General features: G+C 50.7%; 1 protein-coding gene across 1 annotated transcript; it reads left to right on the forward strand.

The window, feature by feature from the left end:
- The first annotated feature begins 6,972 nt into the window (after positions 1-6,972).
- FOSL2 (FOS like 2, AP-1 transcription factor subunit) lies at positions 6,973-24,181 on the forward strand. Its single transcript, XM_075749051.1, has 4 exons — positions 6,973-7,707; positions 13,817-14,071; positions 17,803-17,910; positions 19,401-24,181. The coding sequence occupies exons 1-4, from the start codon at positions 7,609-7,611 to the stop codon at positions 19,908-19,910; spliced, it is 972 nt and encodes a 323-aa protein (XP_075605166.1). The 5' UTR covers positions 6,973-7,608; the 3' UTR covers positions 19,911-24,181.
- The last annotated feature ends 334 nt before the right edge of the window (positions 24,182-24,515 follow it).

A 24,515-nucleotide genomic window follows, 5' to 3' on the forward strand; every position in this document is an offset into this window, starting at 1 on the left:
GGCTCAATGTTTGTGTTGGCATATTATCATGCATTGCTTTAAAAAACTTAAAGCGCCTTTGCATATAGATTATGTGTAACCTGAGCTTCTAGGTCATCCTGCTGCTTTCAAAAACCCTCTTCTGTATTCCTGAGCAAACCAGGAGTTTATTATGGGAGGGGTTTGGATTGGGGCATTTAAGAAATACTACATAATAGCAGTCTTCACCTCACATCCCAGAGCATTTGGCTGGTGTTGCTGGTACTTAAGTGTCATCAGGATAAATATAGAACTAAAACAAATTGGGGTAGTTCACGTTTTCCTGCTGTGACTCTTTTGGGCTTTCCATGGGCTTGGGCAAAGAGCGCTGGGTACTGCCTTACGCATGGATTGGGTTCTCCGTAAGCGCAAAAGGTTAGGAGCAAGATTTTCAAAATGTGCTCCCGCGAAACAAATGGCCTTGGTTACAGACTCCAGGCAGCCAGTCTTTGCAGCGTGAGCAATGTTTCAGCTTCATGGTGCCACCAACAAGATGTCTGAGGCAGCAAGAAGCTGAGTCCCAGACACTCCATGCTGCATAATGGCTTGTTACGCTGCAGCCAGCAGGGAATCACCAGGCTCACTGAGACCCTTGTCCACGGGTCCACACGGGACGGGGACCTCAGCCTGGTGGGATTGCCACCACGCTGCTTCCTAGAGCGAGGCTGCACAGGTCTGGGCTTGGTTTCATGCGGTGGCACAGTCCTGTGCCACCCTTTACAGCTGGATCACTGCGACAGAGCCCGTCCTGGATAGCAAGAGAGGAAAAATCCTCTCTCAGATGCTCAGATGGACCCTTGGTCCGTTTTTTTCTCCTAATTGCCCAGATTCTCAGAAAGCATCAGTGCTCCTAACAGATGTTTCTTTACCAGAGCTGCCAAAGGACAAAGTGGCACAGGAAGATGAGAAGAGGTGCTCAGTTACAAGAACACCCACCTGGATGGAGATGAGCCAGGCCACGCAGGAACAGCAGCCATCTCCCAGTGCCACTGCCCAGCCTGCAAAGCCTCTCCCTCCCTCCAAGGCTTTCAGCAGCACACAGGTCACTACGGTAGGAGACAGAAAGGGCACTTTACAGGTTCAGTCAACACATTATTTTACCTTTGTGTCTCAGCTGTCTCTTCTGCTCACTCCCTGGGTGAGCTGTGCTGAAATCCCACCACTGCCTCCTCGAGCAGCATCTGCAGGCGCTGCACTAATCAATATTACTTGCTGGAGAAAGTAAGTCTCACTTATTGGCCACACATTCCCCTGAGTGCTTGTGTCAAACTCTTTCATGTCAGCTGAAGGGAGGCTTACCAGCAGAAAGGTCAAACTGCCTCAACTAGATCTGAGCTCAGACATTAACTCGCGTGTGTTTATCTGCCTCCCGCTATCAGGAGGACTATCTGTGTGTGCCGCACGCCTCCCTCCTCCTTCTCCTCGATGCTGTGCTGCCTGGGAGTACTTTGGAGGGGCTGAATCACTCAGGCAGGAACAACGAGCTGTCTGATAAGCTCAGCTGGGTGATCCACTTGGCCCCTGGCCGGAGTGCTTCAGAGAACAGGGTCTGAAACTCTGCTGTACAAGGATATGGGCTGGTCCCCCTCCTGCCAGCCCAGGTTGCAGTGGCACCTCAGCGGCACGGCCGTGGGCCTGATCCTGATTGCGCCTGAGCACGGGCACTTCAGGCAAGATGCTGCCCTCGGCCTCTGTTCAGCTGAGCCACAGGGGCGCTGACAGGGGCGGGTTTTACTACTCCTGAGGTAGATTTTCAGTCCTTTCCACTTCTCTGACACAAGAAAATGTGTTTGCTGAGGCCCCGCTCATAAAATACAGCAAGAAAGTATTCAAGTCCCTTACTGGACTGGGCAATGAGGAAAGACCCAGGTCTAACCTCTGCAGGGCAGGGCTACCATCCCCTAAAATGCCTCTTGCAGCAGCATCTGTTGGGGCCACCCTGGCAGCTCTGCCCGGGATCTTGCGGGGAAGCCCCTGGGCTGTGGTGCGGATGAGCCTCGGTGGGCCCTTTGGCTGCTGGGACCAGAGGTGGTGTCTCTGCAAGAGGCAGAAGCGGAGCAAGGCAGGCTCTCGTGTTGCTGAGACAGGTTTGGAGCTGGGCAAACAAACAGGTATCAAGATAAGACCGTTCATCTCATGCCAAGAGGTGTCTAGAGCTCGACTCGTGGGATCTCTGTTCCCATCCTTCACATCCTGCGTGCTCTGGGACTAGGAGGGAGCTTGCTTCTCCCTAGGCTGTTATCTCCTGAAGCTGTTTTCTGCTTCCCTACACCAGCAAAATGCTGTAAACTGTGCGTCGTGGTCACTTTTAATAAGCCCTTGGTCCCAATCCACTTCTTCCACCTGCTGCTCAGTGGGTTGGGAGGATCTTTGTTCTGGAGCATTTTAAGAGGGCTGAAGCTGTTTCTGCTTTGAAGTAGTGTTTGGCTTTGTCGGCGTCTGGGTTCTCTGCAGAGCTGACCCTGCGTGGAGCCAGCAGGACCGCTGGCTATGGTGCCGCGCCACGACTGTGCCGTGGGCCTGACTGAGCAGTGCCAGAGGGGTTTGGTGCCCAAAAGAGGGAAGAGCATCACAGCATCTGACCTTTTTTCCTGGGCTTTTATTGGTATCAGGATTGGGAAAGAGTTAAACAATGTCACCTCATCACCAGGCCATGGTAAGAGTGGCAGGATTAGCGTCATTACCCTGAACAGGACATACGGCAGAGCTCGCCCCGCCGGGAATATGAGGCCATGCCAGCTGCGCGCTTGAACACAGGGATGGTCTCACTGCAGTCACCTGAGATCAATTGAGCGGAGTGACTCCCTGCCCTAAAGATACCGTGCGCTGCTGGAGTGGGGCCCTATGGCTGCCGGGGGTCCTTCTGAAAACAATGGGGTTATCAGCAGGAGAGAAGGCTCCATGGTCTGACAGTATGTGGGTAGGAAAAGCATCCTGCTTGGGGAAAGGTGTTTGCCGAACCAGGTCCAGAAGCCCTTTGAAGGAAAAAACCCTCCGTCCTCCCTCGAATACACTGGAGTACTTAATAAATAACTGTAATTAAGTGTGAGGTGGTAGCTTAAGAGCTCGTTCCCAGAAGTTAACATCAAAACACTTGCTCTTAGCACTTAGGGAGACAATATGAAAGCAGACTTCACGCACAGATGAAAGTACAGTTGTCAGGAAAGGCTGGAGAGCTCTAGAAAGGCATACACTGGTTCTTCAGAGAGCTCAAGGAAAAGGTCTTGGGACCTTTGGGAGTCGTCACTTCTGTAATAAAAGTCCATTTTAGCGAATGGCGATCGAGCTGAGATAGCACCAATTTGGGGGAGCTGGGAAAGAGTTTTAAAATAGGACATAAGGAATTGCATGGGGAGAAGAGGCGCACGCCCTCTTCTGGGATGTCCCACAGCTCCCCGCTCCACCCCAGTGTGGAGCAGTCATAGTCCCACCACCCCCAGAGCCACCCCCCAGTTTAGGGTCTGCCCTGTAGCGAGGACAGCTACAGCATATCTCAGCTGCCCTTCACTGGTGGCAGTGCACATTTAAGGTGAAGCGATTACTGCAGGCTTCTTCATAGGGGTTATCTAAAGGGTTGTTTAAAAAAAAAAAAAAATTAAAATAAAAGAGGAACCTGGTTGCAATTTCCCCCCTTGACGGCAAATCAATGATTTTGCCCTTAAGCAGGTGGCATGGTGTGGCTGGTGCAGCCCCGCACCACCTGGGAGGCTGGTAAAGGAGGTCCTAACTGCAGGCTCTGCAATGTGCTTGTCAAGGCCCACATCTAAGCTGCTGCCGAGTGCCCTTATCCTGTAAAAACACGGTGAAAAGCATTCCCAGGTCTGAGTTTCAGTCTCCTAATTGCTCCCAAAATCCAGAAGCATGAGGAGCCAAGGTCTCATTTGCCTTACAATGATCCTCTCCTGCCCTGGAACCTGGGCTGGTCTTAATTTGTCTATGGTTCAGGCAAGAATGGACTAGGCAGAGGTACATGTTATCTCTTGTTTTTTTGGAAGCAGGGAGCCTATTGCACAACGAAGCTTGGTCTGGATGCGGATTAAAAATGCATGTGTCTGGGGCACCGCGAGCCAGGCTAGTCTGAGTTACCTTGATCCAAAAAAATATGAAAGTATTACGAAGGGCTGATAGGGAATGAGGAGGCTCCATGGGGCTGATGATTATTTTTTCCTCCTGGGGCATACCTATCACTCCTGTCTTAGCCAGAGGGAGTTTGCGCTCTCGGGCCAGAAGAAACTCTAGCGAAATCAACATAAATATGTTGTAAAACTTCAGCGTCGCATCCGGGGGCCGTGGGTTTGGCCTCGGGTACGCTTTCAGCTTCCTACACTTCTTACAGGACTTTTAACTTGAGGATTTACAAGTGTCAACTAATTGCATCCACATTAACTGCAGCCAAATATTAAAACAGAACTCGAATGTCATTTCAAATGAGCTGTTCCCAGACTAGGTCTCACGCAAATTTGGCAGGACAGGGTAGATGTGCCAAAATCACGTTGGAATAATGTTTGAAAACAACACTCAAAATGTTTGTGCTTGAGCTGAAACATGAGGAGAGCAGGCATTTTAGGTTTAAAGATCTGCTGAAGAAAAATTATAGATAAAATTTTAGGCAGGGGGGATGAGAAACCCCATCTCTTCATTTCACAAAATGTCTCAACACTAACACTCCAGCACCCCCCTCTCTGCCCCCCTGCTCCTGGCCATCTCTCTCTCTCCCCGGACCAAATACCTTCGCATTCCTCGCTGCACAGTAGCGTGGTTTCTACAAGCCCACCAGCCTGATTTAAAACATGACCCAGCCAGGGCTGGTGACCCCAGATGACAGCAGCGGTTCCCGACACCTGGTAAACCCCGGGGTCAGCAGCAGCCTCCACCTGAGGAGAGGTGGAGGCAGAACCAAGGGAGGTGACCAGCCAAAACCCAACCCCTTTTGTTAAGCTTCTGTATTACAACGCGTGTTTTTCCCTGTCTCTCTTCGTCTCTTAACAACTGCAGCCCGATTCCTCTCACATCTTGAACTAATTCTCTTTCCAGCAGAAAGAAGCACGTGCAGATCATCTGCTTGACGTACAACCCAAGGGGAAAAACACGTCACAGCCTCGCTGTGCCTACTAAAGCACCTCTCCCCCTCCCCAGCCCCTCGCTCCCAATGCAGTGCTAGTTGGAAGCACGGATTTAATTTTACAGCCCTGTCCCCACCTCCCCCAAAGTCAGATGCCGCGGCTAATTCGGATGGAGAATTTCAATTGCTTGGAAAATGAAGGTGCTGAAAACCAAATGGCATCGGCAGGAGTTTTAGTCCCAAATGCCTGGCTCAGTGCTAAAAAAAAAAAAAATCAGGTGTTGAAGACTTGTCATAGAATCATAGGATGGTTTGGGTTGGAAGGGACCTTCAAGATCTTCTTAAAGATCAGCAACGGGCTGCCGCTTTTCAGAGTTCTCCGAAGGCTCCGGGACGGAGGTGGGTGCTGCCTCTCCCTTCCTGTGTGAGCAGAGGAAAGCCCATTACTCTCAGATGAGCTCCTGTGGGAAAATACTTTGCCCATGAGACAGCTTAAATGGGATTTTACAGCTTTAACTTAGATGACTTCTCCTTCTTCTACGAGTAAAAGGACACGCTAAGGGCTGGCTGAATCCCCCAGGGAGGGTGAAAACCAAACATTTTGGGTTAAAGAGCAACATTTTAACAATCTGTAAACTAGCACCATTACTGCCTTTGCTGCAGTTCCCCCCAGAGCCCGCGTTGCCCGTGTGGATGGCTCTGCTCTATCCGCTTCTGCCACCTTCCAGCCTCTGCCAGCCAGTGATCCGGCAATGCCACAGCCACCTGAGGCGGGCTGTAATGGTCCTTGCCCCTGAGTGTCTACTGCAGGGCAGCCTAGGGCTGGTACCTGCCCTTCCTGGGACATCCTCCGGCTCGGAGGCCTGGAGTGGTTCTGCAGTCGGCTCCTAGGAAGATGGAGGAGTGCACTTAAAAAATAAAAATAAGTATAAAAGTGAAATTAAAAAAAAAATAAAAATAAGGATTAAAAAATAAAGTAAAAAAGAGATACTAAAAATAAAAGAAAATAAAAATAAAATAAGAAAAAGAAAAAAGAAAAAGATATTAAAAATAAAAATAATGATAATCAAATAAGCATAAATAAATATTAAAAATATAAAAGAAAAAGAAATAAAAATAAGCAAAACCAAATAAAAAATATAGACATAAAGGAAAAAATAAAATTTAAAAATACATGAAAATAATCTAAAAAAAAAAATAAAAATAGGTTAACACTGCTATAAAAACCAGCCAAGTCTAACACTCGGTTCACTGATGTTGTGAAGAAACAGACGAAGCACTGGGGTACTGCTGACGCCATCCACCTTCCTGCAGGGATGAGGGCTGCATGCACCCCCTGTATCACCTCCCCGCCGCCCCACCGCGGCGATGGAAGCCGATCTGTGGGGGGGACATTTGCGCCCCATTCCCCAAACACCCTCCTCCTCCCCCCCTCCCCCCCAAAAAAAACCCGTGCGCCTGCCCCTTTAAATCCTGGCGGCGGAGCTAGGGAATCCCTCTCGCAGCGCGTCATCCGCGGCAAGGAAACCCGCGCTCGCGTCGTGCGACGCAAATGACCATTTTTGGCAACGTGCGACAACGGACGGCACCAAGTGGGGAGGGGGGGGAGGCGGGGCCTGACGGGAATACGCCGCCGCACCGCCCCCGCCGCTTCGCCCGGCCCGCTCGGACCCGCGCTTTTGCGCGGGTCCGAGCGGGCCGGGCGAAGCGGCGGGGGCGGTGCGGCGGAGGCGGGCGCGGTTCCCTGTTTGCCGTCCCGCCCCCCCCCCGTGGCGGCGGCAGGTGGGAGGCTCCGCTCTGGCAAGGTGGGGCCGGTGCGCCGCGGGTTTGACGTGTGCGAGTGCACATGGTGCGGCGGCGGGCGGATAATAAGCGAGTGGGGACGGAGCGATGCCATTGCTCTGAGTCACCGCGAGTGCGCGGAGCTCCTGCTCTCCTAGTACCGGGGAGCCGCGGGGCTTAAGACCCGGTTGAGTCACCCCCCGCGCCGGGAAAAGGGGCGGCCGGTGGGGGTGGGGGGGGGGGGGGCGGAGGAGGAGGAGGAGGAGAACCGCTCCGCCTGCAGCCCCCGGGGCCGCGGCCGCTCCGCCGGCGGGGCGAGTCTCGCCGGGCAGCGCGGAGAGAGGACATCGGCGCGCACGCTGCCCGCAACTGCTTGCGCCTGCCTGCGCAGCACGGCTGTGCTACCGCGGCGCCGCCGAGCCCTCCCGTCCCGTCCCGTCGGCGCTTCGCTGCCGCCTGAGCCTCTTTCATTATTATCATTATTATTATTTTATTTTTCTTTTTTCTCTCTTCCTCCCCTTTTTTAACCTTTTTTCCCCTTCTCCCCCCTCCAAAGCCTTTTTTTTTTTGTTTGTTTGGTTGGGGTTTTTTTTTTTTTTTCCTCCCCTTTCCGCGGCGAGTGTTGGGAGGCGAAAAGCGAGAGCCGAAGAGGTCGGGAGGGAGAAGGGGGCGGGGAGACGGCGAGGGAGCGGCGGGTGTCGGTGCGGGAAGGCGGGGACGCGGCTCCCCCGGCCCGACCTCGGACCATGTACCAGGACTACCCCGGGAACTTCGACACCTCCTCCAGAGGCAGCAGCGGCTCCCCGGGACATCCCGAGACCTACTCCAGCGGCGCAGCCCAGCAGGTAGGGCCGGGCGCTGCCCCTCTCCTCCGGTCCCTCCGGGGGCTGCTGCGAGCGCTCCCGGCACGGGAGTTCACCGCCACGCCCGGGGAGCGGCGGCCGGGGAGCGGCGCTTACTCCGCGGAGAGGCGCCGTCCGCGGGGGCGCAGACGGTGCCGGGGCGCGGGCTGTCCGCAGCCGCCGTCCCGTCGCTCCCGGCGGGGCGCCGCCGCTTTTCTTCCCTCCCTCCCTCCCTCCTTCCTTCCCTCCCTGCCCGCTCCGGAGCGAGTGCCGCGACCCTTCCGGGCGGGACGTTGAGCGGAGTTCCTCTCCGGTCGGGGCCGGGGGTGCCCACCCGGGGCCGGGGGTGTCGTGGGAGGCAGCGGCCTGGCCCGAGCGGGGACGTGCGGTGAAGCAGCGCCCAGCGGGCCCCCTCCGCCGCCCCGGCCCCAGGTAGAGCGCGGCCCGCGGGTGTCGGTGCGGAGACCCCGCCTGGTGCCCGGGGACCCGCCGCAGCGGCGGGCCGGGGCCAGCTCGGAAATCAAAGGGCTCCTGCGGGCAACTCGTCTCCGAGGCCGGTAACGCGAATACACGGGCGCATCTGACTCTTCCTCCTTCCTGCTTTTGTTCTGGTCGGGAGCTCTCTCTGTCCCTCCGTTCAACGCCTCTTCCCGGGCGCTGCCCGGGGCTCGCTCGCACCGGTTCGGGCGTCTTCCCTGGGACTCTGGGAGGTGCCGCCCGAGTTACTTTCAAGGCGCTGTTGCAGCCACCGCACACCAGGCAGGGGATGGCTTCAACTGGGCCGTAGCTTTTTCAAGCGTTTAAAGTGGTCTCGGTCTCCCCGTTTCTCACACACCCACACCCCCCCCAAAAAACCCCCTAAACTTTGGCTCTGTGGCGGTGATACTACTTTTGCCTCTCCCACTGCTGAGCCCAGCTCTGCTCTGCCCGCTGCCCGGCCGCTCCTTCGCTTGCCGCTGGGGCTGGGGATGGCTTCTTCCCGAGCGGGAGTTTCCCGGGGAGCCGCCGGAGCGCTCCCCGCGCCGGCCGGCCCCGCTCCCCCGCAAGCTCCCGCTGCCGGGCGCCGCTTGAAGAATGGGAGATATTTCCTGTGGAAGCGGTGTGAATTCACGGACCTAAAAGTCTAGTCGGGTGGTTTGGTGCTTTTTTTTTTCTTTTTTTTTTTTTTTTTTTTCTCCTAAGAAAACATCTCGGAATGTCTTATACGTCTACATCGACTAAACCCACCGCTTCTGGGGAAGGCATTACACAATCGGACCAGTTATACAAACCTGGGTTATTTCATAACTTGTTTACATCAGCTGGCCCAGCCTCACTCTTTTTTTGCCTTTTCAGAGTTGGTCTCCCCCCGCCCCCCCCCCCCCCCCCCCCCCCCCCCCCCCCGCTAATATTATTTCTTGTGTGGCTTGTATGAGCGATCTGGCAGTGTGAGCACATTGCTGTCTTCGCATCCAGAAGTCATAGGATCATTTAAAAAAAAAAAAAAGTTTTAAAAAAAAAAAAAAAAGTCTCGTCTTAAACTTTGCCAACCGTACCAGCCCGTGACATTCCTCACATTAAAGAAGTTTTACCAGAAATGACTCGCCGCCGCTCCCAGCCTGCTCCAAACGCATCTCGCTGGTGCCCTCTGCGGGCTGCCGACCGAGGGTTCCGGGGATTGCAGCTCCGCTCCGGCTTATCCCGTTTTACAGTAAATGCCGGGACAAGGTGGGGGAGCGGGAAGGGGGGGGGGGGTGTCGAGAAGCTGAAAACGCCCGGCACGCTGCAAATCTTTCGTTCTCACTTTCCTCCTTCGAGTCGGCAGCTGCGCTGGATTCAAGCATTTGCTGCAGGAGGTCGTGAAACTCTGGTGCCACTTAATATTTGAGCTATCAAGATCTGATCGATAACTGGGTTTTCCCCTTTTTATTTTCTGGGGCTGCACATGTTCCCCAGGCAGCTGGCGTGCGTGGCGCTTGATACGGGCGCAAGAGTCCAGTTTCTAGGGTTACTATCTCAAATGGGGCTTTGAGCAGGATGCCGGCTTAGCGAGAACATAAATGTTTTCTTTAAGAATCCGGGAGATTTCTCAAGGCCTTGCACTTCATCTTTCCCGTGATCCTTACAGATGTTGTAGATTAAGATCAAATGTAAGTGTTGCCTTTACCCTAGCAATCGGGCTGTTCTGCTGATTCTGGTCTACAGAGATCTGCAGAGTTTTATCGCTACAGAAAATATGCATTGTAGAAATTTTTTCACTAGTGGTGTTCGTTTTTGTTTTTTTTTTTTTTCCCAAAGCAAGAAAAGATGCATCAGTCACATGTTTAAGTGGAAACTGTGTCTCAGAGCCAAAACTTTGATGCTTTTTAATTATTTTTCCCATACAACGCTGTACTGGAACATTTTTCTTTTAAGTTGTGTGTCATGCTATTTTCCTAATCACTGACTTGCCATGTGGTAAACATAGACTTTAATGGGAAGAGTTTGTGTACTCTTTCAGACCGGTTGACTTTCCCCTCAAATATCCCAGCACTGTGTCCGGTTTTCCTTCGAGGAGATGTTCAACACGGAAGAGCCGTCAGGGGCCTTGTTTTTATTACAGGATATATCCTATACACCCTGTATTTGATAATTGAGTAGCTGCTAAAGATCCTCTGGGTGGTTTTTTGGTGGCTTTGTTGTTTGTTTTGTTTTTTTCCATGGTCATCGTACCCTTTTCTAGACCGGCTTCTGGTGCTGTTCAGTGCTTGCAGTTACAAATGTAAGTGAAAGTCTGGAGGGGAGTGGAGACGCAACGGGGTGCGGTATAGAAACTCCTCGCAAAGATGGAGAAGGGAACCACGGAGCCAAAGCCTGAAATGTTCCTGTGCTCCTAAGCTGTGACCTGCTAACGTAGCCTGTCCTTGCCCATGGCAGGTCTTGCTGGAGGCTCCCTCAACTATGGATCAGGGGAGGCTCTTCTCCAACCCTGTATTTTTAAGGCAGAGCAGAGACTGACCTCAGTTCTTTGCACTCAGTAACAGGACTCTTTCTGTTTGTTATTTAGTGGTTGCTTTTTTTTTTTTTTTTAAATGATACCTTCATCTACGTGCTGCTTCGGTCAGGAGGAGAGTGGTGGCTTCGTGGTTGAGCGCGTGCTGCGTGTATAGCCCTGCAATCTGGCTATCGCCACATCTCTTCTGTAGCACTGTGAATTCCTCGTAGATAAGAACGGAGAGCTGGCAGAGAGTTGCCTCCAGGAGCCTCTCCCGGGTTAGGAGAGGAGAGCTGTGGGTGTCCTGGGCGAGGAAATGGCAGAAGGGAGTCTGGAACGAGGAGAAACAGGGAGGTCGGTGAGGGCAGGCGGTGCTGCTGGGAGAATCGAAGCCCTTTAAAGGGGGAGCAAAGACAGGCTGAAGTTTGGGGAAAGGTCTGGAGCTCCAAAGTGAGAAGGCCGGTGCCCAAAGGGTCTGTGCAGGGAGGTGGCAAGGAATTTGGGGCCTGCCACTGAAACCAGCAGTGTCCCAGGGGTCAGAGCTGATGACCCCAAAGCAGGGAGGAGGCGGCATTATGTTGGCGTGGCAAAGCTCATCCGGTGCAGTGTCCTAGCAGGGAAATCAAGGTATGTGGGGAAAGCCTGACCAGTGAGGAAGCAATGCCTGTAAAAAAAACAGCGGTAGCCTGAGCACCCTGTACCTGAAGAGTCAGCGTGTCGCAGCAGCGTGTCCCTTAATTAGTTATCTGGGAAAAATACTGCCTTTGGAAAATACAGAATATAAGTGTAGGGATTTTTTTAAGCTATTTCAAGGGATTAGAAAGGAAGCTGGTGACAGAGATGGAGCATGGCACAGGCAGGGACTGCAGTCTGACTGGTCTCTTCCCTGGGTCTGCAAGCAAGTGCCGTGGAGCTGCCGAGGGTTGTGGCTGAACTGAGCAGCTCCCCTTTGCTGTCCAGGAGGCCCCTACTAGTGTTAGAGAAGGGCCCTAGGGTGAATACAAGAGTGACTGCAAGTGGAGTAGTCACTCTATCAATAACTCAGAGCCGAATCTTTGTGCAAGATGCTTGTATCTTGTGTGGTTGATTTGGTGGTGGGTCTGACTCTCCTGACCTCTGATGGGAATTCTTAGCAGGTTGTCGGGTGTCAGAGGCTACAGTAACGTGGTACCGCTGCAAAGGTCGTTTCCTCTGGAATGCATATGGTGTCTTTGCATAGCAAAGCACCAAAAGATTTCTGTATGTTTTGGAGCCATACATTTCTGGTGTCCCTGCAAAGAAGACTGGAGTTTTTCTTCTCTGCTTTTTGGGTATAGGAGGGATCGTGGCACAAGCAGGTAAAGGTCATGGTAGAAGCCACTTGTAGAGCTGGAAGCAGAACTTGTGTCCCTTGAGCACCTGTGGTTTAACTAGTCTTGACCTTCCTCCCTTCTGCTACGTTAAAATCCCTTTGTTACGGTGTTATGGTTGTGGAGGCACCAAGGCATCCATCCTTGCCTGTGCCATGTGGCTACAACTTACACTGGGCAGAGCAAAGAAGGGGATTTGTGCCTGTGAATTCCTCCGTAGTGTTGACAGTTTGCAGCTCTGGCCCTCTGTAGTTAATTGGGAGCGGTCAGAAAGATGGCATGCACTCTGAGACGTGGGATATGCTGAGGCTGTGTTGGACTCGAGCTCCAGGTGAATCTCTGAGGTTCTGGCGAAGCTTTTGCCAAGGTCTTGGTGCCAGTGTCATCCTGTCTGTGTAATTCCCCCACCCACTTAACCTGATTCACTCCTTCCTTCTCTTGTCCTTTCTTGCTAGATTTTTGAACTGTCCGAAGCTGTAAGTTGGCATTTGTTGGTATTCAGACTGGATCTTCTGGTCTCCAGGTGTTGGCAACTGGACTTCTTATGGCTAATACTGGCCTGAAAAGCTGTAGCTATCAGAATGTGAAATACTATTTGCAGTAGCCTTGGTTTAACAAAGCACTTAAGGTGCTTGACTAGGCACACCCTGAAAAGGAAATCTGTGTTGAAGTGCTGTCCCTTATCTGGGACGCTTACCTGAGCTGAGGTCAGGCTGATGCAAGGGCTCTCGCTTCTCTGGGATGCTAGTTTGTTGACCCAAGAATGTGCATTTTTCACAAGATCATTTCACGGCTTACAAATTGATGGTACTGGCGGTTGCTGGTCCTGTGAGCCCTGTCCCTTGCACAGTGATTGCTGGAGCAAGGCATGTGTGTCTGTAAAACTGAGTCTAACCACTGAAAGTCTCCTGAAGGAGCTCAGCACAGACAAAAGCATTCTTTCTCCTCTGCTTCCCCCTGCGGGGACAAGCGATTGTTTTCCTTGCAGTTTAGTGCCAGCATATTATCCAGATGGATTTACCTCTGTCTGAAACAAGGTGTACATGTATTTTGGAGGAGATCATTACCTGCTGCCTTGGTTTTAGTGCTGCCTTGTTTTGTCTAGACAGTGCAGAGAGCTGCAGGGAACTTGTCCGATCTGAATCCTAATACCTATTTTATAGGCTGCTATTAAAATACATATCCTCGCACGTAACCATCCCGGGGCCCGGTTGCTTGCGCTGTGTGTGCGGTGAGGACAGAACCGCTGAACGAGAAGCAAGCTGCTGTTCTCGCTGTACCAAAACCTATGTGGACCAAGCCCAAATTTCAGGGGAATCCTTGGGTAGAAGGTGGCTTTGCTCTGTTTGGTAACGGCAATTCAGAACTGAAGTTTCTCTTCCTTTTCTTTGGACTGGCAGGGAAGTGTTTCTCTAGAAACTCCTTAATTCCCCTTTCGCTCCACGCCAGAAGGAGCGGTGGGCACAGGCGGGAGGCTGCGGCGGTGGGGATGCTGCCAGCGGGGAGGCTGGCATGGGGGATGCTGGGGAGGTAGGGGGGGGATGAGGAAGGAGGCTGGGAGAGGGCAGGGCTGCTCCAGAGGGGAAGCGCTTGAGCCCAGTGCCTTCCTTGGGGGGCAACGGCAGGCAGGTTAGCCTGGGATGCTGCAGAGGTGCCATCGGCCGGTGCCTTTGCTTCTGGTGCTGCTTTGATCCTCACTGGTGCTGCTCCTGAGGGCCTAGCTGGTGTCTGAGTAACCACTTATGTTCTGCTTTCATTGACAGTTTCTTCTCCTCTCTCTCTTTCTTTTCTCCCCTGCCTTTCCTCCTAGAAATTTCGAGTAGATATGCCAGGATCAGGCAGCGCTTTTATCCCTACGATCAACGCCATCACAACTAGCCAAGACCTGCAGTGGATGGTCCAGCCCACCGTCATCACCTCCATGTCAAGCCCTTACTCTCGCTCGCACCCCTACAGCCATCCGCTGCCCTCGCTGTCTTCAGTGGCCGGACACACGGCCCTTCAGCGACCTGGTGTGATCAAAACCATCGGGACCACAGTGGGACGGAGACGAAGAGATGAGCAGGTAACCGTGTCGGGGAGAACAGCTGGGGGTGCCTTAGAAACAGGCGTACGGACTTTCCCATCCCTGCCCTCACGTGGGACCTCCTGGCCCCACGGGGGAGCAGTGAGGTCCGTCCCCTGCGCCGTACAGGTGCTGGGGATTCTCAGGGTGATGTATGGCGTAAGCCGGAGGGTGATTTTATTGCTGCTTCCTCATCATACAGTGAGACTTACCCAGTCTCCGTCAAACGCTTTGCACCACTGGACCACATTGTGGCTCTGTTTCAAAAGCAGGTGAAACTCTGAAGTTAAGCCTTGGGTTTCAGTTTGAGTGTCTCTGCCACTCCAGGCAGAAGGAAACCTCTGAGCAAGCAGGGGAGCTTTTATGTAGGTCCTTTACAAATCTGACACCCTAATTACATCAGCTAGTGTTTTATATCAGCTCTGTGGCAGCTAGCACTGCTCCAGTCTCAGTTTTGGGTGATACCACCAGTACCAGCCAGCACTGCGCAGGGAGGAACAGCTTCCCTAGAGCACCTCGACTCTAGTAGCAAGAGCCTTCCGGATGTCTGGCGTCTAAATCCACCTTCCCACTGCAAACATGTAATTGCTTGATCTCATTACAGCGGTGAGGTGAGGATCGCATAAGCAGAGATTTTCCTGCTCCTAACCCAGTGGCATTTTCATAGCTGGGATGGGGTGGCTTGTTGTACCACTGCTGCCCTGTGCTCAGCTTCCTGATGGGATTATCGAGCCAGGACCTTGGCTCCTGTGCTGGGGCAGGGCGGTAGACTAGATGTAGGCATCTCGTCTTCTGGAAATCCTTTCAGCCCTGTCAGTCTGTTCTTGCTGAGAAACAGCCTGCTCCAGGGCTGCCTGAATAGCTATCCACAGCGCTAGCTGATTTTTTTTCCAAAAAACAAATATTCAGATTTTTTTTAATTCTTTTTTTAATCTCCATCTCCCCGAATTGTTCCCAAGCAGCAGTTGTGTGGGTCGCTGCAGAGCAGTGTAACAAGACGCACTGCGCACCCTCGGTACACCAGCAGCCACTATTGCATGAGGTCTGTTTCTAATAAGACTCACCAGCCCTACTTTTACTTCCACGTCATCTGTTTTGATTCACAGTCTGATTATTTTATGTGGAGTGGCTGTCTGGTTTAGACCTAAGAGGCAGGGAAGGAGTTAAAGTCACTTGTCCAGCATGAGCTGCACCTCTGTGCAGGGAGCCAGTATGGGCGCACCGAGGAGCTGTTTTTGGGAGGAAGGATGGGGCAGCCGTGGTGGCTCTGGTACGTGCCAGCCCTTTCCACCAGCTGGAGCTACCTCCCGGTTCGCTGCGTGCAGGGCTGGTGTCCAAAGCCAGGGAAGCTCTCACGAGAACTGGGGGAATAATTAGCAACAACTAATTTGTTTGACAAATGCTGCCTCTGTGTTCGCAAATTGGCCGTGAAGAGATCACCATATTCTCCGCTTTATTTGTTGTTCAAAGTTATTTGCTGAAGGATGCCTGCCAAGCAATTCCTGGCCTGTGGCTTGTTTGCAAGCGGTTCATTGTGGGTCATTCAAAGCCAAGTCCTTTTGATTAGACACGTGCTAAGGCAGTACCCGGGCGCTTTAGTGGCTCTTTGGCTCAGGTTTCCGCTGTTGGTGCTTTGAACGCCGCATCGGAGTGCCTTTTTGGAAAACATTGTGTAACGCTTTATGAAAAGAGCCTGTTTTGATGAACGTTTCTGCCAGCGAATGCACGTATTGGGCTTGGACAAGCTACAGATAACGCGTACAGCAGGGGCACGAAGAGTGCCAAATCCAACCGCTTTCAAACAAATCCAGGAACCGCTGACAGAATATTCCTTTTTAGACCTGGTATAATGCTAAGCACGTCCAGATTAGGGGCTTCAGCCCCGTCTATGAGATTTTTCCAAAGCATAGCCTCCGAGACAGATAATTTAAAAATGACTGAAGGCCCTGGGAAAAGAAATTTCAGTCCCAACATATTTCAGTGAGGCCTGTGCTTCTGAAGCATGAGAGGGCTCTTGAAAACAGTACGCAGAGGCCCCCAGTCAGCACAGAATCTGCGTGCGTGCTTAACGCTTTGCCGTACTGCAGATACGTGCGTACAAATACATTTTTACCCCGCACACGTGCGGGCTGGAAAGTGAGCGGGCAGAGCGGTGCCTGCAGGGGCTCCTTACTGGGGGGAATATGCCAAAGCCCCGCTGGCTGCTGCCCAGCGGGGTGGAGGTACCCCCCACCCTGAGATGGAGCGCTGTGATCTGCTCATGGAAAAGCTTTGAGGCCCAAAACCTGTGTCCTGAAGTTCCTAGAAGTGCTTGTGTTGCTTGGTGCTTATCTGGGGGCTCCTGCTGCATGCAGGTGCAATTGCAGGCATGGACTGGATCTGTCCCCCCTGCCCCTTCCCCGCAAAAAAAACAACCAGAAAAAAAAAAACCAACAACCAACAAAACCAAGACCAAACCAGAACCGAGCAAGGGGAATGCCCAGAGGCTGAAGTAAACTCCCCGAAACTGTGAAGATCGAAACTAAGGAAATAAAGCAAACCAAAACAAACCAGAATGAGGTTAGAGTAAAACTAACACTAAAAAGAAAAGATAGTAAAAGGGTGAATATCTCATTTGCAGTTTTGACAGCCCCAGAAAGTATTAAAACAGAAAGCTTTTCATAAAGGGTGGGGGTTTTTTCCCATTCTCTGCTGGCACTACATGAGATCTGACACATGCTTTGCAGGGTGCTCGTTTCACTTTTGTTTGCAGTCAGCGGGCCAAAGCCCCCACCACGCACGCCGGCCCGGTGAGGCTGAAGTGTGGGGCATGGGGTCAGTCCGCAGCGGAGGAGGACGTACAGCCGAGCCGTGCTTGAACCCCCACGGCCGCCTGTTTGCACCAGCTCCTGCTCGCCGTGTGCCACAGCGGTGAACGCAGCCGTTGCTGGCCCTGTTCACGCGCTGCCGTACCAGCTCGCCGGCCTTGGCAGTGGTGCAAGCCTACCTCTGCTGCCGGGATTTGTAAAACCTCGTCTCAAACCCCAAAAGCTAGGCCTGACTTGACCAGATCTTGTGGGCTCCTGCTCACTTCCTCTGGTTTCGTAAGAGTGTTGCTGGATGGATTTCTATGGAATTGCTCCTGATTTACATCAGTGAGGACGTAAGCTGGCCTCAGGAAGCCCTTGATATCACTGGGGCCTTGCCTGCTGATGCAAGAAGCACAGGGTGTTATCTCACTGAGTGCTCGAAAATCTGAGGTCAGATTTTTGGGTGGTATAAATCATTGTTGCTTCATGGACTTCATGGGAGCTCTGCTGATTTCCCTGTCTCCCCCCCACTCCATCCCCGACCTTCAAGCTAACAACTATTTTTGTGTGGGAAGCAGCAGATCTTTTCTTTCTTGAAAGAGGCACTTACAACATCGTGGTCTGGTTTTGCTTAACGTACCACCCAAGTTGTGAAACAATCAGAGCATCTTTTATCTGTTTGGCCTTGGTGCAGATTCACTGTCCTCTTGCACAATCTTCCCCCTGCTCCCCGCTCCATCTTCTCCTCACCCTTCTGCTAAGACCCGGTGCAGGCAGAGATACTGTGCACTTTCATCTTCTGCTGACATCAGTGAAGAGGGGGAGTGCTCAGCATCCTGCTGGATCAGGCCTTTTTCCTTTGCGTTGCGGTTAAAATCTCACAAACTTCAAGGAATGCCTTGCTCAGATCTGATTGTGGGTTTTCTTGGCACTTGCCCACAGCTGTCGCCCGAGGAAGAAGAGAAGCGAAGGATCCGGAGAGAGAGGAACAAGCTGGCAGCTGCTAAGTGTCGTAACAGGCGTCGAGAGCTAACAGAGAAACTCCAGGCGGTACGTGCTCTGCATACATTTCTCCTTCCTTGCTACCCGCCCTTTGGACCAGCTCGCAGGGCATTGCTTTCCTTCCGCTAGCGTGTTCGAGGAAGATGCTACAAAACACACACTGCCTTCCCCCTCAGGGGATTCCTGGTGGTGTTGCTGCTGCATCAATGGTGGTGAGGGCTTGGCCTAGAGCTCAGGAGCCTAAATCCCCCTTGCTGACTGCCCAAAATGTCTTAGGAGCTCTCCTCCCTTCTAGTCTCCCAGCTAGCACGAGTCTCCCTCTGCAAGTGGAAAAAAAGATGCTGTGTGCCTCAAAGGAGGCAGGCGTTAAGGACAAAAGCACTGAGGACAGTAAGATCATCTGAAAGCAGTAGAAAATGAGGCAGATGTTATGTGTACCTACCGAAGCCACATCCTTTAGGCTAACCTTTCTTTGGTGGGGGTAACTGATTTCCTGCACAAAGGAAGCACGGCAGAGACGTATTGTCCGATGCCACCGGGGAAATAACTAGTTAAGCTGGAGAAGGTAGGGGTGACTGCAAGAACCGTGGGGTGGGTAAGGGACTGGCTGAAGAGGAGACAAGGATGGGTTGTGTTGGAAGAGGCTGGAGGGAAGGCTCCAGCGCTTCTAGTCAAGAACCAGCCTGGGGCTGGTTGTATTCCATGATCTTATTAATAAGCGCAGCAGCAGCAGTGAAAGCACACTGGTGAAACATACTGCTGACTCAAATTCGGGAGGTATTCTCAGCGTAGGAGAGGCAGGGCATCCTATAGGAAGAATTTAAGGATTGTCATGACTAAAGTAATTGAAGTGAGAGGAGTGCAAAGTGGGGGGGTCATATCCTGAAGGACTGAGTGTGAGTTCCGTGAAATGGTGAGCTCCTCACACAGGAAGGTACTAATTGCTCACAGATTGACTGTGAGCCATCAGTGTGATGTGACCATGGGAAAGGTAAATGTATTAATCCTAGGATGCATCAAGGGATAATCCAGTGGAGATGAAAGGGTTAGTCCTTTATGCAAGTGTCAGACCTCATCTGGAATATGCACCACAGTGGGAAAGTGGAAACAGTTTAGAGATTGCTGTACACTACCTCTGTCTAAGAAGTGAAAAGAACATGACTTACCTGACACAAAAAAATGATGGTAGGAGATCTGAGTCCTCTCTACTAAGGTGTCTGTCAGGCAGACAGCAAGGGAGAAGATCTATTTAAGTCACAGGCCAAAACAGAGTGGTAGAAGCTTGCCATGAGAAAATTAAGGTGAGCTCATGAGAAGACTGTTTATAAACCTTAGATCAGTGAAGTTTGCGAATAGCCTACTGGTAGACACACGAAACACAAGATGCTCAGCTCGCAATGACCTGGTGCCTGCTTGGCTCGTGAAGAGTCTGGGGTGTATCTGCCTGTGCCAGATGGGAACTGGACTTGATGGCCATGTTCCAGGTGAGGTGCAGTGCCAGAGCCTCTGATACTTACTTATTCCCCTTTTGTCTGCAGGAAACTGAAGTGCTGGAGGAAGAGAAGTCAGTGCTGCAAAAGGAAATTGCTGAGCTCCAGAAGGAGAAAGAGAAGCTGGAGTTTATGCTGGTGGCTCACAGCCCTGTGTGCAAAATCAGCCCTGAGGACCGTCGGAGCCCACCATCCAGCAGCCTCCAGAGCGTTCGGACTGGAGCGAGTGGAGCGGTGGTGGTGAAGCAGGAGCCTGTGGAGGAAGAGATCCCATCTTCCTCCTTGGTCCTTGACAAAGCCCAGAGGTCTGTCATTAAGCCCATCAGCATTGCTGGAGGTTTTTATGGGGAGGAGGCACTCAACACTCCCATCGTGGTGACCTCAACACCAGCCATCACTCCTGGCTCCTCCAACTTGGTGTTCACCTACCCCAATGTGTTGGATCAGGAGTCTCCTCTCTCCCCATCTGAGTCCTGCTCCAAAGCTCACCGGAGGAGCAGCAGCAGTGGTGACCAGTCCTCGGATTCCTTGAACTCTCCCACCTTGCTGGCGTTGTAATACCCCTGCGGTCCCTCATTTTGCCAGTGTGTTACATCCCCCCGCAGCACCATGGGGGGAGCCCCCCTCCATGGGATTAGAGACAGGCATAGGATCGTTCAAGCACAAGGGCAGCAGGAACAAGGATGGGGAAGTGCTGCAGCTCCAGGAAGGAGAGTGAGGACCAACGCCAGCTCCCTGGAGGCAGGAAACGGCAAGGGTGGGACTGACACGCCAGGACTATTTGGAGAGGGTGATGTCCCCTCTGTAGGGACTGCCTATGGAAACCTCTTCACGGCCATAGTGGACTTGGGGAGCACTCTTGGCCAGGACTGAAGGCGAGCTGCAGACAGTTGCTAGTCATCCCTTTCCTTTGTGAATTGATCTGATCGGTTGTGCTCTGTGCTTACATCATTCTGGTTAGTTGATCTTACAACTTCTCTCTTTCCCTCTTTCTCACTCTGTGCTTATCATTTCCAATGTTGTCAATCCCATGACATTTCATCCAGTTGCTCTGAACTCTAAAGGCTTGTTAGGACATTTCCTCTTGGGACAGGCTGCGGGAAACATGTAGGATTGCCCAGGCAGGAGGGGGATGGCTGGGAGGTCCAGGAGAGGGAGGACTAAGAGGAGCCTGAGGGCTCAGCAGCAAGGGCAGAGCTCGTAACTCTGGCCTGGGGCACAGAGACAGCAGGAGGCTCATGCAGAAGCCTTTCTTTTTTAAAATGTAGATAATTTATCCCCTTGGGCTCCTCAAAAAACAATTTAGCATCTCAGGGCCAAAGTAGCATCAGAAAAGCTGCTGGGCTGGCACTTACCAGTGTCTTTGGCAGGATTTTACCCCAGTTTGTGGATATCAAATCTGCTGCTTGTTGTTTACTTTTCCTGGGCTGCCCACTGTCTAGGGAGTATTGCATCTTCTTCCCCATCAGGGCTCCTGATTCAAAGGCTGATCTCTTCCTATTAGTAAATCCTCCCTTCCCCTTGGCCATATTTGCAGAACATGCTACCGAAAAAGAGGTGGCACCATGTGCCTATAAATCCAGGATGGAGACTGGCAGTGGATAAGAAGGTGAAACTAGCTGGCTGTACCCTTGTTGACTTTTTCATTGTTGGGAAACAAAGCAGCACACATCCACCAGTTGATACTAGGGGGTGTTGTTTGCTCAGAGATTCCCAGTTTCCAAGGTTGGGGGGACGGCAGTGGACCAACTTCCAGCACAGGCCACAAGGTGCTCCTGACCAGGCAGGAATGGCATGGTTGAAGTGATGACCTGTTTGCGCGAGAACAGGGCTTCTGATAACCTCTGGTTATGAATGACAAATTGACAGTGGAGGAAAAACAATTACCATTATTTGCACCTTGGTCTTTGGCCTTTTTTTTCGTTTGGTGTTTTTTTGGGGTTTTTTTTTTTTTTTTGCATTGCAGTTGATCTGTTTTTGTTGGGGTTGATTGGCCTGAAGACAAAAAAAAAAAAAACAAATCAGAGGGCTCTTCCCCTAGCTTGGGTCCTTGTCTTCTCCAACCTGTGGGCTTGGCTGCTACTACTAAGTGCTCACAGAGGGCACAAGCTCTCCAGCACCGATGTTCGCTACTGAAAACAGTAATGTGTGTAACTTATTCCCACTCGGAGCCCAGCTCAATTCCTGTTGATGTCAAGGCACTGACAAACCACGACCATGTGCACACTAGGATTGCCCAGCTTGTCAGCTAAGCCACTTAGGGGATAGCTCTTTTGTCCTGCCCGATGAAGCTGTGGTGGAAGCTATTTATTTTGGTGTGAGATTTTCTTGTTCTTTTATATTATTTTTTTTAATCAACTGAAACCAGGGTATTTCTTGGTCAGGCTGGACCTGGAGAAATGCAATATGCAATTATAGGGCCAGTCCTGTGAGATGCTGAACTGCTGCGGTCCCCACCAACTCCACTAGGAATTAATAGGGTTCAGTCTTGTGGAACTGGACCTTTACTCAGCAGGGCTGGCTTCCCTCAAACCCTGGCCACTGTCCATTCCTTGAATCATTTCAAAGGGACACTACTTTGGCTCTGAAGGTAGGCTTTGCTTTTTTTATTATTACTTTTATTTTTAAACCCAGGTATTTACCAAACCTGCCAGAAAAAGAAAGATATGAATGATCTTTTTGCTTCATAAAGCCAATTGTGATTCAGGCTTTTTCTTTATTGCTTAAACACTTCCATCATTATACTGGTGCTAGAGGTTTCAAATTGAGCTTACTCATATAAGTGAAATTGATAAAGGAGTTCTTTTGTCCTTACATGAACATCAGAACTTCCTTTTTAATAAAGTAGACCTTAAAACTTCATGCAGTTAGCACAAAGGATCCTGTTTTCATAGGGTTTTATGTAGATGATATCACTTTAGGTGAAACTGCTGTTTCTCTAACTGTCCGCATTTTGCCAGATGCTTGTTTGGGTCAGTCTGGATTAAGAACCTAAAATTCTTCAATGAAATGTCTCTGCATGTCGTTTCCACCCATTTTTGAGCAGAATGCGATATTGACAAGTGGTGAATCCTAAAGTGATGCAGCTACTTTTGAGGCCAGCTGAGCAGGATCGCTGTCTCGCAGGAGATGAGGAGCATTCCTACTAGGGGTTTCAGGAAGTCACATGCCACCTCCAAACCTGAGTAAGCCCAACTCCTAGAGGAACAACAAGAAACCACCTTTGCTTTTGCTCACTGAATCATTGCCAAAAAGAGCTGCAGCTGGCCCTTGCCTGTTGCCTGCTGCCTTGTCATTGACCTTCTCGGAGACAGGACAGGACCGGTCCCCTTTTCTGTCCTGTGACACTGCAGGAGCCATGTGAAACTGCCCGGAAAAGAGGATTATTTTCTACTATCTGGAAAAAGCCCTGAATACCTTGTGCCTGCCTGTTTTGTCCCTCAAATCTCTCAGAGGATGTCTGTGTTGGGATCGCTGGTCTCCTGCCTTCTGTATTTTGTGGATCAGCCTTACTTTGTTTAGTTTCTGGCAGATAGGTACAACTTGAGCTCTGCTGCCTTTTTGGTCTGGCTCTGCATCCCTCTTTTCAGGTTTATTGGTGTGCTTTTTTGGGAATTGACTGTCTTCCCCATCCCCAAAATGGTATTTTTCATGAGTACCTTCCCTGCCAATTCCTAAATGTACAGTGTCTCCATGTTCTGCATGTAACAGGGATGCGGGAGCTGTTATAACTAGCATCTGACCAAGAGTTGTTGAAGTCAATAGAAAAAGGCCCAGGGAATTTCAGCTGGTCTTGGGTCAAACCCCCCCAGTGACTGGCCCAACGAAGCCTCTAATAACATCTTAAATTAATCAATGCCAAACTGGAAGGAGCAGCAGCAGCAGCTGCATTGAAGGAAACATTCAGCTTCCAGGTGATGTTTGCCATTCCAGTTTTTCCCTCGTTCCTCCTTCCCCCTTCCCAGTTGTGGCATTGCCTTCATCCATTCCTTTCTCATAGGTGTGGAGACTGGGTAAGTCTCAAACTGCTTGTGGTGTGACGGGATTTGGGACCAACGTGCTGGGGACAGTAGCTCTCTGTTGTGTTTTTATAATTATTATTTAAATGATCTAGTTAGTTCATCTGAACCTTTAATTTTGCTGCTTACTGTATGTAGGATCCACCTGGCCTTCATCCTAAGTGAAAAGAAAAAACAAAATGAAAACAAACCTAAGACACCCCTCTCCTTCCTGGTATCTTATTATTTATTGGCAGGCAGCCGTCTTGTGCCTGCTCCAGCAGATCTGCCCGCCATTAATTTAACATCCTCCTAACTCACATTCCTGGTGTTTGGTTGTTGCTTTTTTTTTTTCTTCTTTTTGTTGTTGGTTTTTTCCATTATAAAACAGACTTCTGAAATGTAAGAAATCTTATTATTATGACACTTACAAGTTCATTTTCATTAGGAAGGCCAAGTCAAACATTTTAACAGGTGGGGGGAACAATCTACATTTTATTTCTTATTTATTTATCATGTTTACATCTTTTTTTTTCTGTTCAAGACTTGGATATAATAAAGAAAGCATTAAAAATACTCCAATCTTCTTTTTTTTTTTTTTTTTTAGGCTAATAACTTTTTTCAATTCTTTAAATAAAATATTCTGGGTTTTGTTGTTGTCTGTATAAAATGTAAAAAGAGATATGTTTCTAAAGATGCATTATCATTCCTCTGTGAACAGTAGGTGGAGTTGAGGACAAATCTCAGAATACAAGATAATAATAAAATCCCATCCTGTTTTACTTAATTGTTCCCCTTCTGTCCTGTATGATTAAAGGGTTATTCCACTTTCTTGTTTGTGGTTACTTGATATTAAAACCTTATTAAAATGTATAGAAAATAGGTATCCAATTGTTTTTGCTCAGTGAGAGGATAAAATGTTGTATATATCTTGATATACTGTGTAGTTCAAAGTAACATCAATAAGGGATAGTGCATCTTTATTAGAGCGATAAGTTACTAGTGTCACTAAAGTCTACTTTGTGTATCTGAGGATCTTAAAGGGCCTGATTCTGATTCCACTCTCCTGGGGGCAAATTGAAAGCATCAGTAGCACTGTGCTGCTGCAAAGCGGGTGTTGGAGGTGGAATCAAGCCTCAGTGATTAATAGGCAACCATGAGGATT

This window comes from Balearica regulorum, chromosome 3, assembly GCF_011004875.1.
Source record: "Balearica regulorum gibbericeps isolate bBalReg1 chromosome 3, bBalReg1.pri, whole genome shotgun sequence".
Classification (NCBI taxonomy): domain Eukaryota; kingdom Metazoa; phylum Chordata; class Aves; order Gruiformes; family Gruidae; genus Balearica; species Balearica regulorum.